This window comes from Myotis yumanensis, unplaced genomic scaffold (assembly GCF_028538775.1).
Source record: "Myotis yumanensis isolate MYYU_CA2020_CCGP unplaced genomic scaffold, mMyoYum1.0.hap1 SCAF_15, whole genome shotgun sequence".
NCBI classification, from domain to species: domain Eukaryota; kingdom Metazoa; phylum Chordata; class Mammalia; order Chiroptera; family Vespertilionidae; genus Myotis; species Myotis yumanensis.
The window spans coordinates 18,863,545-18,883,913 of record NW_027223766.1 but is presented as its reverse complement, the minus strand read 5'-3'; the positions used below and the strand labels follow the sequence as shown (position 1 = coordinate 18,883,913).

At 39.9% G+C, this 20,369-nt stretch overlaps 2 protein-coding genes across 10 annotated transcripts in view; one reads left to right on the top strand and one right to left on the bottom strand.

Annotated features, from left to right (window-relative positions):
• The window catches only part of CSPP1 (centrosome and spindle pole associated protein 1), a 174,468-nt gene extending 167,402 nt beyond the window's left edge, over positions 1 to 7,066 (top strand). For all 9 annotated transcript variants that reach the window (XM_070392407.1, XM_070392409.1, XM_070392408.1 and 6 more), the window contains 4 exons: positions 160 to 223; positions 3,188 to 3,297; positions 4,347 to 4,485; positions 6,283 to 7,066. In XM_070392407.1, coding sequence (XP_070248508.1) covers positions 160 to 223; positions 3,188 to 3,297; positions 4,347 to 4,485; positions 6,283 to 6,494 — 525 coding nt within the window. In that variant the 3' untranslated portion in view covers positions 6,495 to 7,066. The remainder of the gene's footprint in view (positions 1 to 159; positions 224 to 3,187; positions 3,298 to 4,346; positions 4,486 to 6,282) is intronic.
• Positions 7,067 to 8,076: 1,010 nt separating this feature from the next.
• Positions 8,077 to 20,369, bottom strand: part of ARFGEF1 (ARF guanine nucleotide exchange factor 1) — a 118,277-nt gene continuing 105,984 nt past the window's right edge. The window contains exons 34-40 of the mRNA XM_070392406.1: positions 18,991 to 19,063; positions 16,965 to 17,097; positions 14,013 to 14,152; positions 12,508 to 12,676; positions 10,813 to 10,951; positions 9,999 to 10,116; positions 8,077 to 9,500 (exon numbers count right to left, since the gene is read on the bottom strand). Of these exons, the coding sequence (XP_070248507.1) occupies positions 9,336 to 9,500; positions 9,999 to 10,116; positions 10,813 to 10,951; positions 12,508 to 12,676; positions 14,013 to 14,152; positions 16,965 to 17,097; positions 18,991 to 19,063 (937 nt within the window). The 3' untranslated portion in view covers positions 8,077 to 9,335. The remainder of the gene's footprint in view (positions 9,501 to 9,998; positions 10,117 to 10,812; positions 10,952 to 12,507; positions 12,677 to 14,012; positions 14,153 to 16,964; positions 17,098 to 18,990; positions 19,064 to 20,369) is intronic.

Below are 20,369 nucleotides of genomic sequence, written 5' to 3'. Positions count from 1 at the left end.
CTCCTCCCCTCAGAGTATTTTCTGAGCATTGGAATGTAGTATAGGAGGAAAGCAGCTGGTCCTACCTTTCCCTATCCTATTTTGCGGACACTTATGCCTCTTAGTACAAAATGTTGTTTTTTTCACATGGGACTAATTAATATATGATGTTTCTTTTAGCCCAGAGATAACCCTGATGATTTCTTAAAAAATTCATTATTGGAATCTGATAGTGCTTTTATTGGTGAGTATATTTATTTATTTTATCAAACTATGTTGAAATATTAAACATTTATATTTCCTTTAAATATTTTCAAAAAATTTACAAAATTAATATTTCACTCTTAGTAAGTAATCATCAAATGTGATTTACAATGCTTTCCAAATCAGAATAATCAAAATTAATTTTAGAAATCATAGGAAAGACTTCCAGTCAAAATGGTGAAGTAGGTGAAGGCCATGCTTGCCTCCTCCCACATTTTGAATTTGCTCGCTTTAGGATGAGGGCAGAAGGGATAGGGGTTAAGGCAGCTCTGCCTGGGAAAGGAAGTGTGGGCAAGCACATTGTTCCTTTGTTGAGTGTTCCTCCAACCTAGCGGGCAGGCACCAATCTAAACTCTCCATTAACCTGGGAGTACTGTTCGCCCCACCCAACATGCTTGTCCTGCTGAAGCCTTTAACAGTAGCTGCTCCACATAAGTGACCTCTCTCAGCTTTCACTGTGAACTCTCCTAAAATCTCTTAAGGTACACAAAACCCCAGGAGTGCAGCAGCTAGCCTCTGTGTGCCCTGTACTTTTTGCTAAGTGGCCCCAAAATTGGCGTAAGTTGCAGCCAGCTTGTAATGTAGCTTAAACTAAGCAGCTACAGGACTGACACCATGGTAGCTGGCCTCAACTCACATCATGGTGCCCACCAAAGGGTCCCCAGCCTAGTGCCAGCCAGCCTTGATTCACAGCATAGCCTCTCCCAAGCACCTCCAATCCCAGCACAAGTAGCAACTAATGGCAGATCATTTGGTAGCTCCCACCATAGGCCCCAAGCCAGGCACAAATGGTGGCTGAACATGGCTTTCTGCAGAGCCCCCATCCTAAGACTCCAGACCATGCGAAAGCACCATCCAACCAGCTCCACAATGATACACCTGAAGGGCAGACTTGTCTGGCACCAGAGCTCCATGAAGAGACTTCTGCATGAGCTCATACCCTGCACACGGTAGAGCATGTAAAAGAAATCAGAATTGTATGCTATAGCACTCTTTACTGAATGCAAGAGAGAGACCTCTGATTATCAACTTACTAAATGCTACTTATAAAACTTTTCATCCAAAAACAACATAATACACATTCTTCAAGTGCACATGCAATATTCTCAAGGATAGGACCAGATGTCAAGACACACGAGCCTCAATAAATTTAAGACTGAAATCATACCAAGCATCTCCTTCAAGCACGATGGTATGAAACTAGAAATCAACCATAAATAAATTGCAGGACACAAAAAATCAGTATACAGAAGTCTGTTTCTCTATAGGCAATGAATTATGAGAAAAAAATGAAAATTCTATTTACAATCGCAACAAAAAGAATAAAATACCTAGAAATAAATGTAACAAAGAAGGCGAAAGACCTGTACACTGAAAAGAGCCAATACAACGCTGAACAGAAGTGGAGGGCTAACACTACCGGACTTCAGGACTTCCTATAAAGATACAGTGGTCAAGACAGTGTGGTATTGGCAAAAGAATAACAGACAAATAGATCAGTGGAACAGACCCACACAAGTATAGTCCACTGATCTTTGACAAAACAGCAAAGGCAGTGTAACTGAGGAAAGAGTCTTTTCAACAATCGGTGCCTAGAACCAAACAGTACATGCAAAGAAAGAATCTAAATGCAGACTTTACACCCTTCACAAAATAAACTAAAATGGACCTTACAAGAACTCCAAGAAGATAACAGGAGAAAACTAACAAGAACTTGGGTATAGCAATGACTTTTTAGAAACAAAAGTAGTATAGTTCATGTTCTGTGAAAGTGTCAAGAGAATGAGAAGACCACCCACAGACTGGGAAGCAATATTTGGAAAAGATAACTTTGAAATAAGAGTGCTATCCAAAATACATAATCACTCTTAAAACTCATCAATAAGGATAATGATAACCCAATTAAAAGATGGGCAAGAGATCCAAACAGACACTTCATTAAATAAGTATATAAATAGATTCGCTACATCATGTCATCAGGGAAATGCAAATTAACACAACAATGAGGTACCACTAACTACCTGTTAGAACGGCCAAAATGGACAACACCAAATGCTGGCAAGGATGTGGAGGAACAGGAATTCTCACTCCTTGATGGTGGGAATGCACAATGGTACAGACACTTTGCAAGATAGTGTGGTGGTTTTGTACAAAACTAAATGTACTCTTACCATACCATCTAGCAGTCACATTCCTTGGGATAAATATCTAACCACTGTGCTGTACACTTGAAATATAATATTGAATGCCAACTGTAATTGGAAAAAAAGAAAAAAGAATACCAAACGTTGGTGAAGATGTGGGAAACTACCACTTTCTTATAATGTAAAATGGGTGGAACAACTTTTGAAATGGTTTGGCAGTTTCTCGAAAAAGGCTAAATGTAAAGTTTCCCAGTAGTTTCACTCCTGGGAAAATACTCCAAAGAAATGAAAACATGACCACAAAAAAAGACATGTACATGAATGATCATAGTAGCCTTATTAATAATTGGCAACTAGATACAATTCAAATGTTCATCAGCTGGTGAATACATTGATAAAATGTGACATATCCATGTGATAAGAGTACTTACAATTCAATGAAAAAAGAATCAGCTACTGATAAGTTACAACATAGATCAATCTCAAACACATGCCAAGTGGAAGGCAACTATTACATTGTGTAATTACACTCACTGGAGTCTCAGGAAAGAGTGAAATCTGGGCAGGCAGGAGTGGGAAGTGATTGCCAGCGAGCACAAAGGAACTTTCTGAGGCGACAGAAATGTTTTAAAACTAGATTATAATGACATCTGCACAATTCTGTAAAAATCACGGAACTATGTACATTTATAGTGGGTGGGTTTTATATGTAAATAACATCTTAAAGCCAGTAAGAAACAGTCTGGGTTTAGACGAGTGAAAAGATCTGAAATGGACTTCTCCCTGTGTGGTCCTTCTAGGTGCGTATGGAGAGACATATCCTGCCTTTGAAGAGGACGCCCTCCTTCCACCCTCACAGCTGCCCTCTGCAAGGGCGCGCAGGAGGAGCAAATGGAAAGGACTGGCCTCTGTATGTATGAAATGCCCTTTTCTTTTTTCCTTTTAGGAGTGAGGTCTGGGTTCTGGCCCATCCTAAATTGGCGTGGTCCAATAAATAAAGGCACTTGCTCTGTAATATGGTGGACATGGATTTGAATCTAGGCTCTACCACCAAATAGCTGGATGACCTTGAGCAAGTCATTGAACTCATTGCCTTGGCTTCTTTGAAATAATATTTTCCTATCTCCTAGGGTGGCTATTAAGTATAAGCCTGGTACTTGGCACAGGATCTCTGCCCTATAAATAATTCCTTACCCTAGTTTCCTTCCTTCCACCTGCAGAATATATGGAATTCTGAGAAGGCACAGGAGTCAAGTGATACCATTTATTGGAAAGCCTGTTATATAGATAACATGCCAAGGTCACATAAAACATGCAGACGACCCTGACCAAATGACAAATGCTGTTACTAGATCATATGTATGCACAGCTTTACCACGTGGCAAGACTTGTTTTACTATCAACCACTAATCTACTTTCTGTCTACAGATTTGCCTTTTCTGGACACACAAATGAAAGCATACAATATATGATCATTTGTGACTGGCTTTTTTCCTTTCAAAGGTCATTTAAGTTATAGCTTGTCAGGACTTAATTCCTTTTATTAAATAATATTTCATTTATGGATAGTCTACATTTTTTAATCAACACCTGATAGACATTTAGGTTGTTTCCACTTTTGTCTGTTATGAATACTGCTTTTAACATCTGTGTACAAGTTTTTTGATATTCTCACCTCTCGTGTGTGTATGCCTAGGAATAGAGTTGTTGGATTATATGGTAACTATGTTCCACCTTTGTCCGGTGTGGCAGTGTTTCTGTTATCACAAACACAGTACTTTCATCTGAGCCTGCATGGATAAACACCGAGAGTTAGAATGTAAATGTTAGGTTTTCATTTGTTTTATTTTGTTCATCACACTGTGTACTTATCAAGGGCAAAAACATGTTTTGATTCACCTGTTAATTCTGAACATCTTTCATGTTAATGATCATTTCATTTCTGTTTTCTCACTACAGGATAACAGTCTTCCTAATGTACCACCAGATGATCCCTCTTTAAAATCTGTATCCAGTATAAATATTGATCAGATTAGAATGAGAAATGAAGAACGAATGCGAAGATTGAATGAACTCCAGAATAAACCTATTAATACAGGTAAATGGCCAGTTTTATGGCCTATAGCAGATTCTGTAAGGAGTCTAACAGGCTGACATGGCAGCTTTCCCTTACGGCTGGGGGACTGATGGAATGAGTTTGAAATCAAGGGGCCTCTATCACACATCCTGCAAAACCAGGACTCGGGATTAATTTTGCATCAGATTAGGGGTACCCTTTTCTGAGTGGGTTCTAAACAAAGCTTTTGTTTATAAAGATGCGCAGGCTTTGCTTTCAGCAGGGAAAATGCTTCCTTACTGAAGTGAGAGAATATCAGAAATTAACTTAAAACATTCAGTTTTTTAGATTACATATACATTAATTGGTAGTATTACAAAGAAAACAATTTTACCTTTTTACTTGGCTTTCAGTATTGTGGACACAAAGTAGCCTCGTTAATTATTTCCTTTTGACCCATCAAAGTTTAGTCTTCTCATTATGTTGGGCTTTGGTGCCAGGCAGGCAGGACAGACAGTTCCTTAGGCAACTGGCGTGCTCCTCTGCCAGCCTGGACCACCTTTTCAATGCTGATGTTGTTAGTCATTAGGATAATGGGACAATTTTATAGCACACAAGACCTGCTGAATTATTAGCTTTAGCAGATAGTGATCTATTTGGACAATTTTCCTTAGTCTGTGAAGCTACATTACAATAATTTTCTTATAGCAATTTTCTTAATGTGTTAAGCACCATGTCAGTCCCCGGTGACTGACACTATACTTCCCATCCGGACCGGTCAGTCATTGGTGCCGCCAGCTTATTGGTGAAATCAGATAGCGCGGGCTCAATGGAAAGGAAGACAAAACAGGCTTGGCGCTTAACGTCTTAAGATATTTTTAGATCTTACCTTTAATACTGTGTTAATTTAAAACTACTCATACACTCTGTCTAGCAGTCAGGGTGTCATGTGTTCTGACGGTAACTCCGTAACAAATACCAGCAAACATGGCAAACTGATGGAGTATTCATATCATACCTGGAAAAACATGAAACAGTGGGAAAGCAATGCTTTCTTTTTAGCTAAAAAGCATTTTCTTTTAACTGTATTGTGAGTTTCTTGTGCCTCAATTTCTTTTAGAAGCAATAAGTTGAATATTTAACAAGGATATTTTTAAATTGAGAAGATAGCATTTTAAGAATTTACTCTTTACGAAGGTATTCCACTGCTAAACTTTTAACATTGTCCTTTCAAACAGGAGCTTTTTGGTACGATGTGGATTAAATTGCACAGGTCCCTTTGCTGGGCTGCTCCTTCACTGACCAGGAGATGTAATTTAAAAAAAAAAAAAAAAGAAATTGACATCACAGGGTAGGAAGACAGATTTTCCTATTATATTTGTAAGTAAAATGTAGATGTGGAAGTTGAGTCCTATCAATGCAATTAAAGAACGAAACAGATTAAGAGCTCTCAGTGGAGTGGAATGGAAGTCATTTCAATCCCGTCTAGTGCTTTCCTGAAATGACTTAACTTCCTAAACCTTGTTAAATAAAAAACAAAGTTAGTTGAAGGTGACACAAAGTAAGATGGCCCACACTCCTATGGCCAAATTAATGTTGGCTGCGGCCTCTGCTGCTGAGCTTGGGATGGTGCTGGTACCATGGAGTCACTTTGTTGCATTTTCTGTTTCATAAAATTGGGTCCCTCCCTGGGTTTGCTTTCCTACCTCTAAAGTGAGGGGTATCTGGACAAAACTATAAGCTTAGAACCTAACATTGTGGAGAAATGCAGAGCTGAGATTTGTGTTCACATCACCTGCCTGGCACCCACCCGAGGAACGTTTCTCTTGCTTCCTCTAGATGACGAGAGTTCACTAATTGACCCTGATGACTTCATGAAGCATGTGGGTGACGATGGATCAAACTCTGTAGCAACTGAACCCTGGCTCCGCCCGGGCACCTCAGAAACGCTGAAGCAGTTCATGGCAGAACAACTGGACCAAGAGCACCAGCAGGTTCCTGGAAAACCAGGCACTTTCACTTGGCAGGGCCTGTCTACTGCACACGGTTAAATAAACCTGTGTTGGACCCAGCAGTGCCTTCTAAGGTAAAAGGGATGTTAACGCTGAACCTTTAATAATATGTGCTACTTTGACCCCTACCTGGAAGTTACTTATGTTATCTGTGTATAAGGTGATGTATATAATGTATATTATGTACAGAAATAAAAGGCCATGATTAATTTATATATAATGTAGAGTTATATAGAATTATTTTTGCCATAAGTCAGGGTGGTAATGAACTCAACTACCATACGTGCATTATTGTAAAGTAGAATGAATAAAACAAGTGTATTAACAATGTACATATAACTTGTTATATGTGCACTTGTTATTGAAATAATTCATTAGTAAATACATTAGCTGTAGCTGTCACTATTCCAGTTGCTACGTAATGACAGAATCAGATTTCCATGTTGTTTATAGCTACTGATTCAGTATAAATGGTGGGAGTCATAACTGATTTTATTTCCGAGCCATGCACTAAACGTTACATCCTTCTGCCTCTATTTTTGTGCCAATTAAGGGATTAAGTTTACTGATTTAACTACTTCTTGATAGAAATAAATTATTTTTATTACCAATGTCCATTTCTTAACTGGAATTGAGGTTTCTAGACAAGGTGTTCTAGAAGGTGGAGAAAGGCAGGAGCACCCTGGATTAAAGACGGACTGGAATCCTCGCTGTGCCACTATGGACCCTGAATAAGTGACTGTCTTTCTAATCACTTCACGAGAGGTACCTTTAAAAATGATTTAAATTCTGAGAAACAATGATTTAGCATCTTTACCACACAGCAGAGAACAGTGCAGTCACTGCTTCTTCACACTTCCTTCCACTGACACAATTAATGGCAGGCAAGATCAGATACGTTTACCTCAAGTGTGAAATTTCTTAAAACTTTGAAATTTAGCTGCATGTAAATCTTGATTTGTAATCTAACCACTGTTTATTTTACTATAAAGATTTTTTCTTATTTCATCTGAAAGTTAGATGAAGGCCTCTGTCTCCTCTAGGGAAAGCCTTGATACTTTACACCATGAAATAATAAACTGCCAGGTGACTTGAAACACTTACCTGTCAAACAGGCGGAAGGTCATGGTGGCTCCCAGCTGCAGTGTCCAGCTCAGCTGGAACAGGGCTCCATCTTAGGGGTAATACATACTGCTGACTTATACATACATAGTTCAGTGACTACTCGCTGTCTAACACTTACCTGTTTTTTAGCACAACCTTAGAAATAAATGATCTTGACACATTATGTTTTTCTTGATAATGGACCACTGTACCACACAACTGCCCTGACAGAAACTTTACTGCGTCTTTTCACTAAAATAGTGTAGCATTATTCTGGGTAATCAATAAATATACAAAATATTAAGTTATTAATATCCTATGGTTGAGAAAGCAGGGTGTGGGGGAGAATCTAATGCCAGAAGCTAGAAAGAAAACTTTAGAACTAAAGAATATTGAATTTGTAGTTCTGGCAGAAAGTAGCTTTTTCCTAGTTACTTGCTTTTGAATAAAAGAAATCAAAAAGAAAAAAAACCAATGAAACATGGGGCTGTGGATTACACAGGTTTGATTGCACTGATGAAATAATCCAAAAACTTTATTGACCTATAACCTGATTAGAATATGCCAGATGAGAATCAATATTGTACAGAAAGTTGTACAGAATTTTTTACATAGAAAACTTTACATCTGTACCATATACATTTTATCCATCTGAAAAAATTTCTACATCCACTGTTAATACGGAATGCTTGACAATCTTGTAATTTTTAACCATCAGAGCACAATTCACAGTATGAATACATTTCCAGTAAATCTAACCTCCCCAAACCATGCCAGAGTTATTTTAATATATTCAACATTAAGTTCTGTACACAGAATAAAATCTACATCAAGCCCCGCCACCCAAAAGAAAAAGTGACAGCAGCCTAGATTCATTTTGCAGTGATTCAAGTTCAGTCCATGAAGGATCATTCTATTTTAATGGCTCATCTTTAAAAGCCCTAAGAGAAGTATATTACAGGTAGTTATGTCAGCAGGGATATTTTCTACCCTTTTGTTTGTTGTTGTTGTTGATCATGACAAGTATCGGCCACAACAGCTTCTGGGCATGTAAATCCTTCAAAGTTATCAACCCCCCGAAAAGGGCAAAACAAAAATCCCCACAAAATAAAAAGACAAAAAGTTAACCCCAAATTTTTAGTGCATTTGACAAAATAGTATAGGTATTTAGCAAATGAATAAGAAAATAAAGAAAACAGTGCAAGAACTATATCATGTTTAAGATTTTTATATTACAGACCTGCGCCGTCTCTGTACATTTTTCACAGAAGGATGATTACCAGTATCTCAGGTAGCCTGAGTGTGCAAAAATTTCAGAATAAGAATACCATAGTTGCTAAATATCTTTTACCATGAACAATAATTTCTTCTCCCCCCACTCCCCAATTATAAACATTTTATCCTTCAAAATACAGCTCTCCTGAGTTGTACTTCCTACAGAAGTTCAAATCTTTACACCTATAGTTCTTTGGGTAAGTTTCACTTCCACACCTGCCAAAAGTATGTGGGGCTCTCCCTGCCACTGAGGCCAGGGAAGGACCTGTGAGCAGAGCTGACACTGGAAATGGGCTTTCTGCTCAACATGACACACAGGGTCCATCACTGAGAGGGCTGGAGCGTTGCAAGACTGAGTTCTAGTTCTAAGCACTTTACCAGTCAGTAACCCTTAGACACTGAAATTCAGAGAAACCATTTTTCAGGTAGGAAATCTCAGCTCCAGGGTCCTTTTAAAGATCGGAGGGATGTAAACGCCAAGAGAAAAACGCTAAGTTCCCATCACTGCTTGTTTATTCCAAGTTCCTGTTCAGGTGGTTGTGATATCTGAAAAACCACTCCAATTCGCAGAAAAAATCTTCTAAGAACAGCACGAAGTTCAGGAATCAAGTCAAATTGCATAATTTCACATAAGAGAGGGTAGTAGAATGACGCGTGAGCTTTGAACTGGGAGGAAAAATGAATTTCTCCATTAGTAGTGCTTGCATTCGAAACCACCACCTAAAACTCCCTTTAGAGACAAATCACTGGGCCGAGCTCTGACCGTCGAGTCAGACAGGGTGTCTGCATGAAGCAGTGATGTGCTGATTATGGAACTGAAAGACCAGAGGTTTTCAAGACTCACTTCATATAAGTAGTCACTTAGTTTCTATCTTATTTTGATAAATTTGACAAACTTTTAGCATTTATCATTGTTTTTTTCCAGGTAATAAAAGGAGGCCCAGCAGGAACCACGGTTGTTTTTATAAGCCATGTATCAGTTATTGAAACCATCTGTTGTTAAATAAAAATTTAATTTTCTGGGGAAATTCTACCTAACATTGCAATATAAACTGTACAGTCTCCAGGCAAAGATTATACATCCCATATTCAGAGTCTGCAATTGATACACTTTGACTCTATCAAGCCAGAAATGCTGGGCTGGATACGCAGTCTCACACTTACCCTGTTATCACTTATCTTCAGAACTTTCGTTAGAAACAAAAGCAGTAAGTTAGTCCAGGCCTCCCGATGACTCTCTGATGTCAGAGTAAGGAAGTAACTCAGTGCTTCACTGCACACACTGCAACAGAAAAGGTTCACTCTTACACATGCTCGTACACCTGCTGGCACACTCACCGAGCAATAACTACTAAGACGTGGAGGGTAGCGAATATTTGACTATTGGGGACCTTTTTATATAGTTTGGAAAAGTCTCTAACTGCTTGCTGAGACTTTCTGTTCCCCAAGAACACACAAAAATACTTTTCAGATGATGGTAGTCTTTCAGGATGTTTTAGCCTTAGTGTGAATTGAAATGTTTAAAGACAATGTTAAGTTGTCAGTAAATAGAATGCAAAAAATAGTAACACGAAAAAAAAACACCTCCAAATATTTTTTCAAATGAAGTGCAGGCAGGTTCTCCCTTTCACAAATGATTGGTTTGAAAAAAATGAGCTCTCTGGCACAAAAAAGCCTAAAAACTAGAATATAAAGCTGTAAAAACTTTAAGAGATAAAACTTTCTCCTTTGTCCTGTAACAGGAACAACAGACAGGACGCATTCATATGTTACCAACTGTGCAAAAGCACACTCTCCTCTAAGACTGCATTTAATTATCACAATCTCTGCCTGGGCCCCACGTTATCTGCGTGGCCCCGCAGCTCCTGGCCATGGGGTTGGCTGAGGACTCCGCCCACGTGCGAATCTGGTGGCCCTTTCCTGCCCTGTACCATGTAGCCACACAGGTGAGAGGTAGAAACTCAGCCAAGAGTCTTACTTTAAAAGCCTTTGCTGGACCTCCTCCCAGGCACTAACCCGGCTCTCATCCATGTACATCCGGAAGAGAATGCGCAGCCCACAGGCCAGGCTGCTCGTCTCCTGCTTCAGAAGGTTGGGTTTGGATTTGCCTTTAAAGCCTGCAGAGAGGGGAAGTTTTGGGATGAATTTGGGAAAGTATCTTACATAAAGGTACAGCAGCCTAGATGGCAGCACATTCTGTGTGTTCAGCCATCACATCTGCTACCTGAGTCACAGCAGCGGCGCCCAGAGCCTTGCGCCCTCGAGGTGGCCCACGGACAGAAGTCACACTGAGAAGGTGGAGACCAAGTCTGGCTGAAGGCCCGATGTGAAGGTCATTACTATGTTTAGAATTTCTTCCCCTCTCAAGCTGGGGGTAGGAGATATAAGACCACACTCGGCTGGGAAAGGGGAACTCTCCCAATGAAAATGCACCTGGAAGCCAAACCGGTTTGGCTCAGTGGATAGAGCGTCGGCCTGCGGACTCAAGGGTCCCGGGTTCGATTCCGGTCAAGGGCATGTACCTTAGTTGCGGGCACGTCCCCAGTGGGGGGTGTGCAGGAGGCAGCTGATCGATCTCTCTCATCGATGTTTCTAACTCTCTGTCCCTCTCCCTTCTTTGTAAAAAATCAATAAAATATATTAAAAAAAAAAAAAAAAAAGAAAGAAAATGCACCTGGAAGCCCCGTGCAGCACAGCAGGGCTCCCATGGAACAGAGCAGACCACAGGGACTGTTTTTAAGGTCATGGTGTGAAGGGCCAAGTGCATGTGGAAACGGGCCCGGTGACCTTACAGGAGCCGTCCCAGAAGAATGATGGCAACAAGCTGATCTGAAGGGGAAAAAGCAAGGCCAGACCGCTCTTTCCTGCAGTTGGGGGGTGAAGAGAAGAGGACGGACAGAGCCAGGACTTCACCAGCAGTTAGACATTCTAGACGACATAGAACCTCAAACGTAAAGCAACCACTCTCCATTTGACATGCAGTAAACGTCACCTCCCTTTTCCTGCCAGATTCGGCTGCCCCCACTCCCAGCAGCACTGTTTTACACCAAATAGGCACCAAGTAACTAGTTCTTAAATAAAAAATTGGCAATGTCAGTAAATTATAAAGCTTAGAGGGGGGATTCGGGAGTGGGAGGGGAGAGGTCAATGGGGGAAAGAGGAGACATATGTAATACTTGCAACAATAAAGGATTTAAAATAAAATTTCCAACATGTTCTAAAACAAATATACCTCCTACTTTTAACCATTCACTTTCATTCTGAGATATGGTCATGCCCAGGCCAATATGGAGAAGTCATTGAATACATATGCCAGATTGTGTGTTCGGGACCCTCATGCCCACTGTTTCTCATAAAAGGGCAGATTTCAGTCGCTGACAGTGTCAATAGGAAGGCCCACGCTGGGAAACAAGATGAAAGACGACTCGTCAACTCAATCAAATAAAAGTCGACTAAACAAGGGGAAACAAATAAACCCAGGCAGTTACTTAATTTATTGAAGACCTGACAGAAAGACCTGGTTGGCAGATTGCCTTCCTATTCTAGTTGTTAAGGTGGAAGTTAAACAGTGACATGCACAGATCTGCAGGACAGTTGGTGAGTTCTGAGCAATGTGAGTATGTGGTGCACATTCATTAACAGTGAACATTGGATGTGGGACTGTGCAGCTTACCTGCTTTCCACAGAGCAGTCCTCTGTTCATTGTTGGAATTAAATGCTTTTGCAAATCGATGTGACTCTAATAAGCAGTCCAGTAGCTTAAAAAGCTGTTGTGATGTTAAAAAGCGGTACATTCCTTGGTCTTGAGTATCAACTCGAACATCAAAGTCCACGGCATCTCTCTTTGGGAGATAAACAATCATAGCGCACACACACAGTCACAGATTTTAGAAATCAGTGCTTCCCAAAGACGGTTTACAAGCAGCCACAGAACCTAATCTGTTCTATCTCAACAGAAGATGGGGAAAGGTCCATCTTTTGTTGCCTGATTTCCAGAATCTTCATTGCATGCACCCTAGTCCCCAAGCATAATCCTCCTGATTCCTGACTCCCAGAGCTCTGCTCATACCAGACCCTACAGACATTCTCCCAGCCCTTCCCTGTTCCTCACCCCTCAGGTCCTCACTTCTCTTCTTCACCAGGTGGGAGTCCATGTGATGATAATTATTCCCTTGCACAACCCCTCACCTCCTCCTCACAGTAACTATTTGGAAAGCTGCCTTCCATGTCTGCTCCCACATGCTAATCCTAACTGGAGAGAAACGGACTGATTTATCTTTAAATTCAGTGGGTGCTGGATTAAATCTGGATGCTGCCCAGCAATCCTCCCTGGCACTTCCCTCGTCCACTTCTCTGGACACTAACTCCTGTTTTCCCTTCTCTCAAGTAGCTAAAGCTTTCTTCCCAAACTCACTTGGTGAATGGCTTTTCTTCCTATCTAAATGAGAAACCAGCGCTATCAGATCTCCACAAACTCCCACCCGCCTTCCTACATTTACATAGAACCCATCCATTTTGCTTGTATTCCTGTTATAATGCATGAGCTGTCTGCTTCTAACCAAGACAACCCCCTGGGTCTTCGCACTAGGGTCCATCTCCAGGCAGTCACTCAAGAGACTGCTCTAGCAGCTGTCCCTCTCCCGGAGAGCTCTCATCAGAGGCCATGCTGCAGTGTTGCTCAGCTTAAAGACACCCTTTTCTTGACCCCTTCATTCTTCTCCAGCTATTACCCCATTTCTCTGTACCCCTAGAGTTACCAATATTTGTTGTCTTCAACTACTCTCTTCTTTTGTACCCAGTATAATAATATCACAATTAAACACAATGTCAAGGTCACTAAAGTCCACCAAATTGCTAGAGGGCAATTCTCAGACAGAAAATTACTTGACCTACTGAGAATTGGACAGAACTTAGGACTTCTAAGACACTTCTGCACTTGGCTTCCAGGTCTCCTCATGCCACCCTGGTTCTTGGTCTCCGGCTCTTTACCAACTGCCTCACCAGGAGCTAAACCATGGAGGCCTCCAGGGCTCAATCCCTGACCACACTCTACCTGGGTCATGCCATCCAGTCCCATGGTTTAAAATGAGATCAATGTGATAAAGACCTACCCCCACCCCCAAATTACATCTCTAGCTCGACCTCAGCTCTGAATCCCAGACTGTCTCCGCTCCTCACCTGGGCTGCAGCTAAGTTCTCCGCATCCTCCTTCCTGCTGGTGGCGGGGAAGAACACAATGTTGTCGATAGTCTGGATGAGTTCCAGCTGCACAACACATTTAATCAACAGGGCAGCAAACAGTTTTTGTTCTGGATATTCTGTGAGGAAACCCACCCCAATGCACATGCAAACAAAAATTATTTCGAATCCTTTATCATTTCTACGATATTACAATGCTAAGGGAACATAATATGTATGAAGGTAACTTGCACATATCACAGTGAGGATATACTTACTGCTTTTTCACATAAGCACTATTCAGCAAAAGTTTAATCAATGTTTAGAAAACCCAGAAAAAATTCATTTTTTAAATAAAATGTAGGTTATTTTTTATCAAAATGTAACAATGAATTAGAAGCTAAAACTTAAACCTTTACTGTAAGCACAAGTTTGGCCTTTGAATATAGGTAATATACAAACCTACACCAAAAGAAAAACAACAGAAACTAGGCTTGTAAGACAGGAAGTGAGAGAGAGCCAAGAATTTTGACAAATGGAGCAGTACTGTGGATTAACCATAGTGCATGTTTTATTTGGAACCATGTTAGGAGTTGTAGCTCAAATGACCTTATATCTTCAAAAGGATCCATAAGCAAAGAAATCTATAAAAAGTTGTGCTAAGTGCATTACTACAAAAGTCACCAAATCGTGAAGTAACAGAAGTGTTTTCCACAGTGCCCAGGTGAACTGTAACATGGCTACCTCCCTCTAGCCTAACGAATTTGGTCAACAGGACAATGTTTCTAACACATATTCATAAAATAAATTTTCCATTTCACTGACCTCCTGGTTCATGGCAATGGTGGTTTCTGCCTGACAATTGCTGCCTGATATTTTGAAAGCAAAATAGTCACTTAAATATTTTTAGGGCATTTTATGAGAACGGAAACAGAAAGGAACTCAGACATTTAGGTGGGCTTTCCCTTTGTCCTCCTCCTTTGATGGTAATATATACCAGTAAGAGTTGCAAAAGTAGGTTTATACTTGTTTGTATGGGAAAATATATAATACAAGAATAGCCCGGCTGGTGTGGCTCAGTGTTTTGAGTGTTGACCCAGGAACCAAGAGGTCACCAGTTCAATTTCTGGTCAGGGCATATGCCCAGGCTGCAGGCTCGATCCCCAGTAGGGGGAGTGCAGGAGGCAGCCAATTGATGTTTCTCTCTCATCAATTTTTCTATCTCTCTATCCCTCTCCCTTCCTCTAAAATCAATAAAAATCTATTTTTTAAAATGGATCAGTGATCTATATATAAGAGTTTAAAAAGTATAAAACTCTTAGAAGAAAACATTGAGGAAAATCTTCATGACCTAGTAATGGATTCTTAGCTATGACACTAAAAACATGAAAAACAAAAGAAAAAAAAGATAAACTAGATTTCATAAAGATTAAAAACTGTTGTGTAACAGAAGACACTATCAAAGAAGTGAAAAAATGACCTAGAGAATGGGAGAAAATGCAAATCATGTATCAGATATGGGGGTAGTATCCAGAGCACGCAACAAACTCATACAATTCAAAAACTAAAAAAAACAGCCCAACTAAAAATGAGCCAAGGACGTGAATAGATATTTCTCCAAAAAAGATATACAAATGGCCAATGAGCACATGAAAAGACACTACTCAACATTATCAGCCATTAAGGAAATGCAAATAAAATCCACAATGAGCTACCACGTCACACCCACTAGGATGGCTATACTAAAAAAAGTAGTGATGTTGGTGAAGATGAGGAAAATTGGAATTGCTGGTGGGAATGTAAAATGGTACAGCCACTATGGAACGTATTTCAGTGGTTCCTCAAAAAGTTAAATATAGAATTATCATATAACCCAGCAATTCTACTCCTAGGTATATTCCCAAAAGAATTAAAAACAGTATTGTAAACAGACAGTCATGGCAGCCATATTCATGATAACCAAAAGGTAGAGTCAACTCAAATAAATGCCCATCAACAGATGAACGGATAACGTGGCATAGCCACAAAAATGACAACTACTCCGTCATAAGAAGGAATTACTGATCCACGTGACAATGTGGCTGGACCTTGACACATTATGCTACATAAAAGCCAGACATAAAAGGTCACAGACTGTATGATTCCATTTACATGACATGTGCAGAATAGCAAATCCATAGACACAGAAATCAGAATGGTGGTTGCCAGGGCTGAGGAATGGGAAAATAGGAAGGAAAAGCATAATGGTTATGGGGTTGTCTTTTGGGATAAAAAATGTTTTGGAACTAGATAAAGTAGCAACTGCATACCATTGTGAATTTACTAAATGCCACTGAATCGTTCACTTTCAATTGGTTACTTTCGTTACGTGAATTTCATCTCAATTTTAAAAAGCGATTTTTAAAGCTGTCCTATTGTCCTCTGAGGAGGAGGCAGTCTTTCCTCAGTGTTGTAATTTTCCTTCAGTAAACAAAATTTAACCTATTTAGTAAAAATAGAAGAACTAAGAAGGTGAGGATAGGAGCGAAGATGACATGGGTGTGGGGCAGCAGAGCATAAGGAAGGCTTGCTCCTCAGAGTGGGAGCTCCAGCTTTGGAAGCCCTCACGCCTTACTACCTCCCTTCATAGATGAGTAGAGGAGGGTCCATCAGGCCCTACTTTTGCAGGGAAAAATGGGACTGACATGAAAGAAGGGGATGAGAGGGAAGACTCATAGGCTCAACACAAACACTAGCTGGTATGGCAGGTGTTAGCAGAGTTCCTGATCCGACTCAAGGGAGCATCTACCTGTCTATCCTGGGAGGTTCAGGTTGGAGCGAACATAGTAATGAAGTGACCATACAATCAGTTACAGTATATTTGTTAGTAATAAAAGTACAAGCGAATTTCATCCCTTTCCTACATCAAACAAAACACACAATTTAGTTTTACTAAGAGTATAAATAACTCACTTGCTGAAGGTTTAATTTTGTTGGCTTCTTCATTCACAGTAGAGACAGAAGCCAATGTTGCTTGCTGTCTATTATCTGCAGATCTTGGTTGAATAGAATCATGGATATCTACAGATTTCTGTGATATTGTATCCTAACAAAATAAAGAAAGTTCATTGTAAGTACAATGAATAAAGCTTAAGAATAAAAACAGCATGGATGGAGCTGGAGAGCATCATGCTAAGTGAAGTAAGTCAGTCAGAGAAAGATAAGTATCACATGAGCTCACTCATTTGCGGATTATAATGAACAACATAAACTGATGAACAAAAACAGATCCAGAGACAGACAAGCATCGATCAGATGCTCAAATCTCAGAGGGAAGGTAGGGAGGGTGGGGGTAAGGGGTAGAGGTCAACCAAAGGACTTGTATGCATGCATATAAGCCTAACCAGTGGACACAGACACCAGGGGGGTGAGGGCATGAACAGGAGTTGGGTGGGGGACAATGGGGGGATAAGGACACATATGTAATACCTTAATCAATAAAAGAAAAATAGTTTCTATTATGCTGTGTTTTTTTAAAAAAAAATAGACTGTGTCCCTATGAAAATGACATCCTACACATTGCAATTACAGATACAATAAGAGAAAATTATTTAAAATTACCTATCCATTGACAGAGCCAATAGTCTTTAAGCGAAAAGCTTCCCTTCTGACTGCCAGGCTTAGGCCTGACACTACCCAAAAGCAAGAGATAAAAATGCTAAGTTCACTGTGGGGGAAACGTAGTCAAAAGACCCACGAACTGTCATGGAATCTAAACAGACTCCTGCAAGCTCTGTGCAGGCTGAGCTCAGGGAAGCTTTTTAAGGGTGAGATTTAGGGAAGGATGTTCTGTCATCCACGGAACCCACAACCAGAGGTCAGTGAGGAGGGGACCAAGTAGGAGTGCAGTGTCATGAAGAGAAGCTGAACGTTCAAGTCCAACAGAGCTATACCGGATTTCGCCCCAGAGCCACTAAGTGTAACGTAGAAAAAGCAATGAATCTTCCCAGACAGGTTTTCTGATTACTTCCCATGTGGGTTATTATCTATGGATTTGACAGTAAGTGCAAAGCACCAGTACAGTGTCAGACAATAGATGTAGTGACAGCAATACAATGCCCTCAGCGAGTCAGACTGTGGCTTAAGAGGGCAGAGCCTTTTGTCCTAACAGTCCCAGCCACAAGCAGCCTCACCTGGGTTTCTGAAAGGAGCACAGGGGCCTGCGTTCCCCCAAACAGAGCTAATCACAATAGTATTTTAACATGGACTTACGTTATGACCCGCAGCGTACGACCCTTTATTCATTGCTCTGTAGTGTGAAGCAGGGATAACATGTACCAAACATGGTTCAAAAAGCTGCTGGGAGAACTGCAGTGATGTGCATACAAGCCAAGGAATGCCAAGGGTTGCCAGCACCCATGGAAGCTGAGAGAAGCAAAAAGGATTCTCCCTCAAAGGCTTTGAAGGGAGTTGGCTCTGTGGATGCCTGGATTTTGGACTTTTTGCCTCCAGGACTATGAGAGAATAAATTTCTGTTGTTTTAAGCCACTTAAGTGTGTGGTAATTTGTTACATCAGTCCTAGGCAAATAAATACAGATGAAGGGTATATCAGAATTCTTTGTACCAGTTTTGCAACTTTTCTTTAGGGTCAAATTATATCAAAATTAAAAGTTTAAATGCAATATCCAGTAATATCTTCAGCTTGGCATGGAAATCCATGCATTATCTGGTGCCTGCCTCTTACAACTCTTGAAGTCATTTTACTCTATGTCTCATCTTATAAAATATTTAAAATACTGCCTGCATGGTACTTACAGAGATAAATTTAAGCTACTTGGGAAATTGACCATCATGAAATTTAACCTGAGAATCTGGACAGTAGATTTATGCCTTCTTTTTAAAAGAACTGGGGTCATACAAAAGAATTTGGTCCATAGTAAAATTACTTATCACAAATAATTAAATAATTTAAAATATGCTTTATTTATTAGAACTTACCAACTGTTTTTCACTCACAGGAGAGGAAGGTAGGGGGACAGTTTCTCCGGAAGTGGGACGCCATGTCAAAAGCCTTTAAAATACCAAAATCACACCAGTCAATCACAGTGTAAAACATGTCGCATCCAACATATTTTGAAATGGGCACATAAAAGTCACATGAATATGCCAAAAACAACATATTCCTTCTCTGACTACTGTTAAGAGCAATTTGCTGAAAAAAAAATCTACTGAGAAGTTAAAAATATATACTTCCAGAAAAACAATCAGCAGTTAATATAATTAAGAGTACTCGGGTCATCAGTTTTAGAAACTTTAAACTCAGTTTTTCTAAGTATTAAGAGTCATTAAGTATTGTTCAAAGTGAGATTAAAAAAAAGTTGAAGCTGTTTCAAAAAAATTCATAAACCTTTTTAGATTCTATTTTTTTAATGTATAAAAATAAATAAAATAAAATTTGGCCCCAAAGAGGACACTAAGTTGATTAGCTGCTTGGGACAGAAAGATGATTAAGACCTAAGTTTTTCTTTGAGAAGCAAGAGTTCCTGGGAAATGGGGCAGACAGGCAGTAAATACATCACTTCAGTTCAATATGGAGAGAACTCTGGTACAGAAACATGCTAGTAAGAGATGCTTATTAGATGATCTTTAAGATCATGTATCTTATATCTAGAATGTATACATTCAATGAATTAAAGCAGAAGCAGTTCTTTAAAAAAGCAATTCAGCCTGGCTGGTGTGCTCAGTGGTTGAGCATCGACCTGTAAACCAAGAGGTCACTGATTCAATTCCTGGTCAGGGCACATGTCTGGGTTGCAGGCTAGATCCCCTGTGTGGGGCATGCAAGAGGCAACTGATCAGTGTTTCTCTCTCATCATGCTTCTATCTCTCTATCCTTCTCCCTTCCTCTCTCTCTTAAAAAAACACACCAATAAAAACATACTTAAAAAATTAAAAAAAAAATTCAGCCCAACTGGTTGTTCTAAAGACTTCACAGGGACAACAGCTAAGCAATAATTCATACAATAGCGGCCACAGATAAACTATGACAACAATCTATCCTTTGTCAGTTACACTGATCCAACAAAATGTGCACCAAAAAGTAAGAACTGTCAAATAATTATAAATAGGTCAAGGGAATTACTGTGTGTCCTTTTGGTGTAATCCTACCCTGATCTTTCCTAAGGGTGTGTTCCTCTTGTTTGACTTTGTATTTCCTAGTGATGAGGATATTTACCAGGAGATCATACCAGTACAAACACATTTAATTCATGTCAAGAAAAAGTTTATGATGCTTAAACATGTGGACTGATAGTTTTTGTGTATAGTTTTATGCCAGTGCATTCACATGTATCTACTTAGTGAGATGTTTTAGGTAA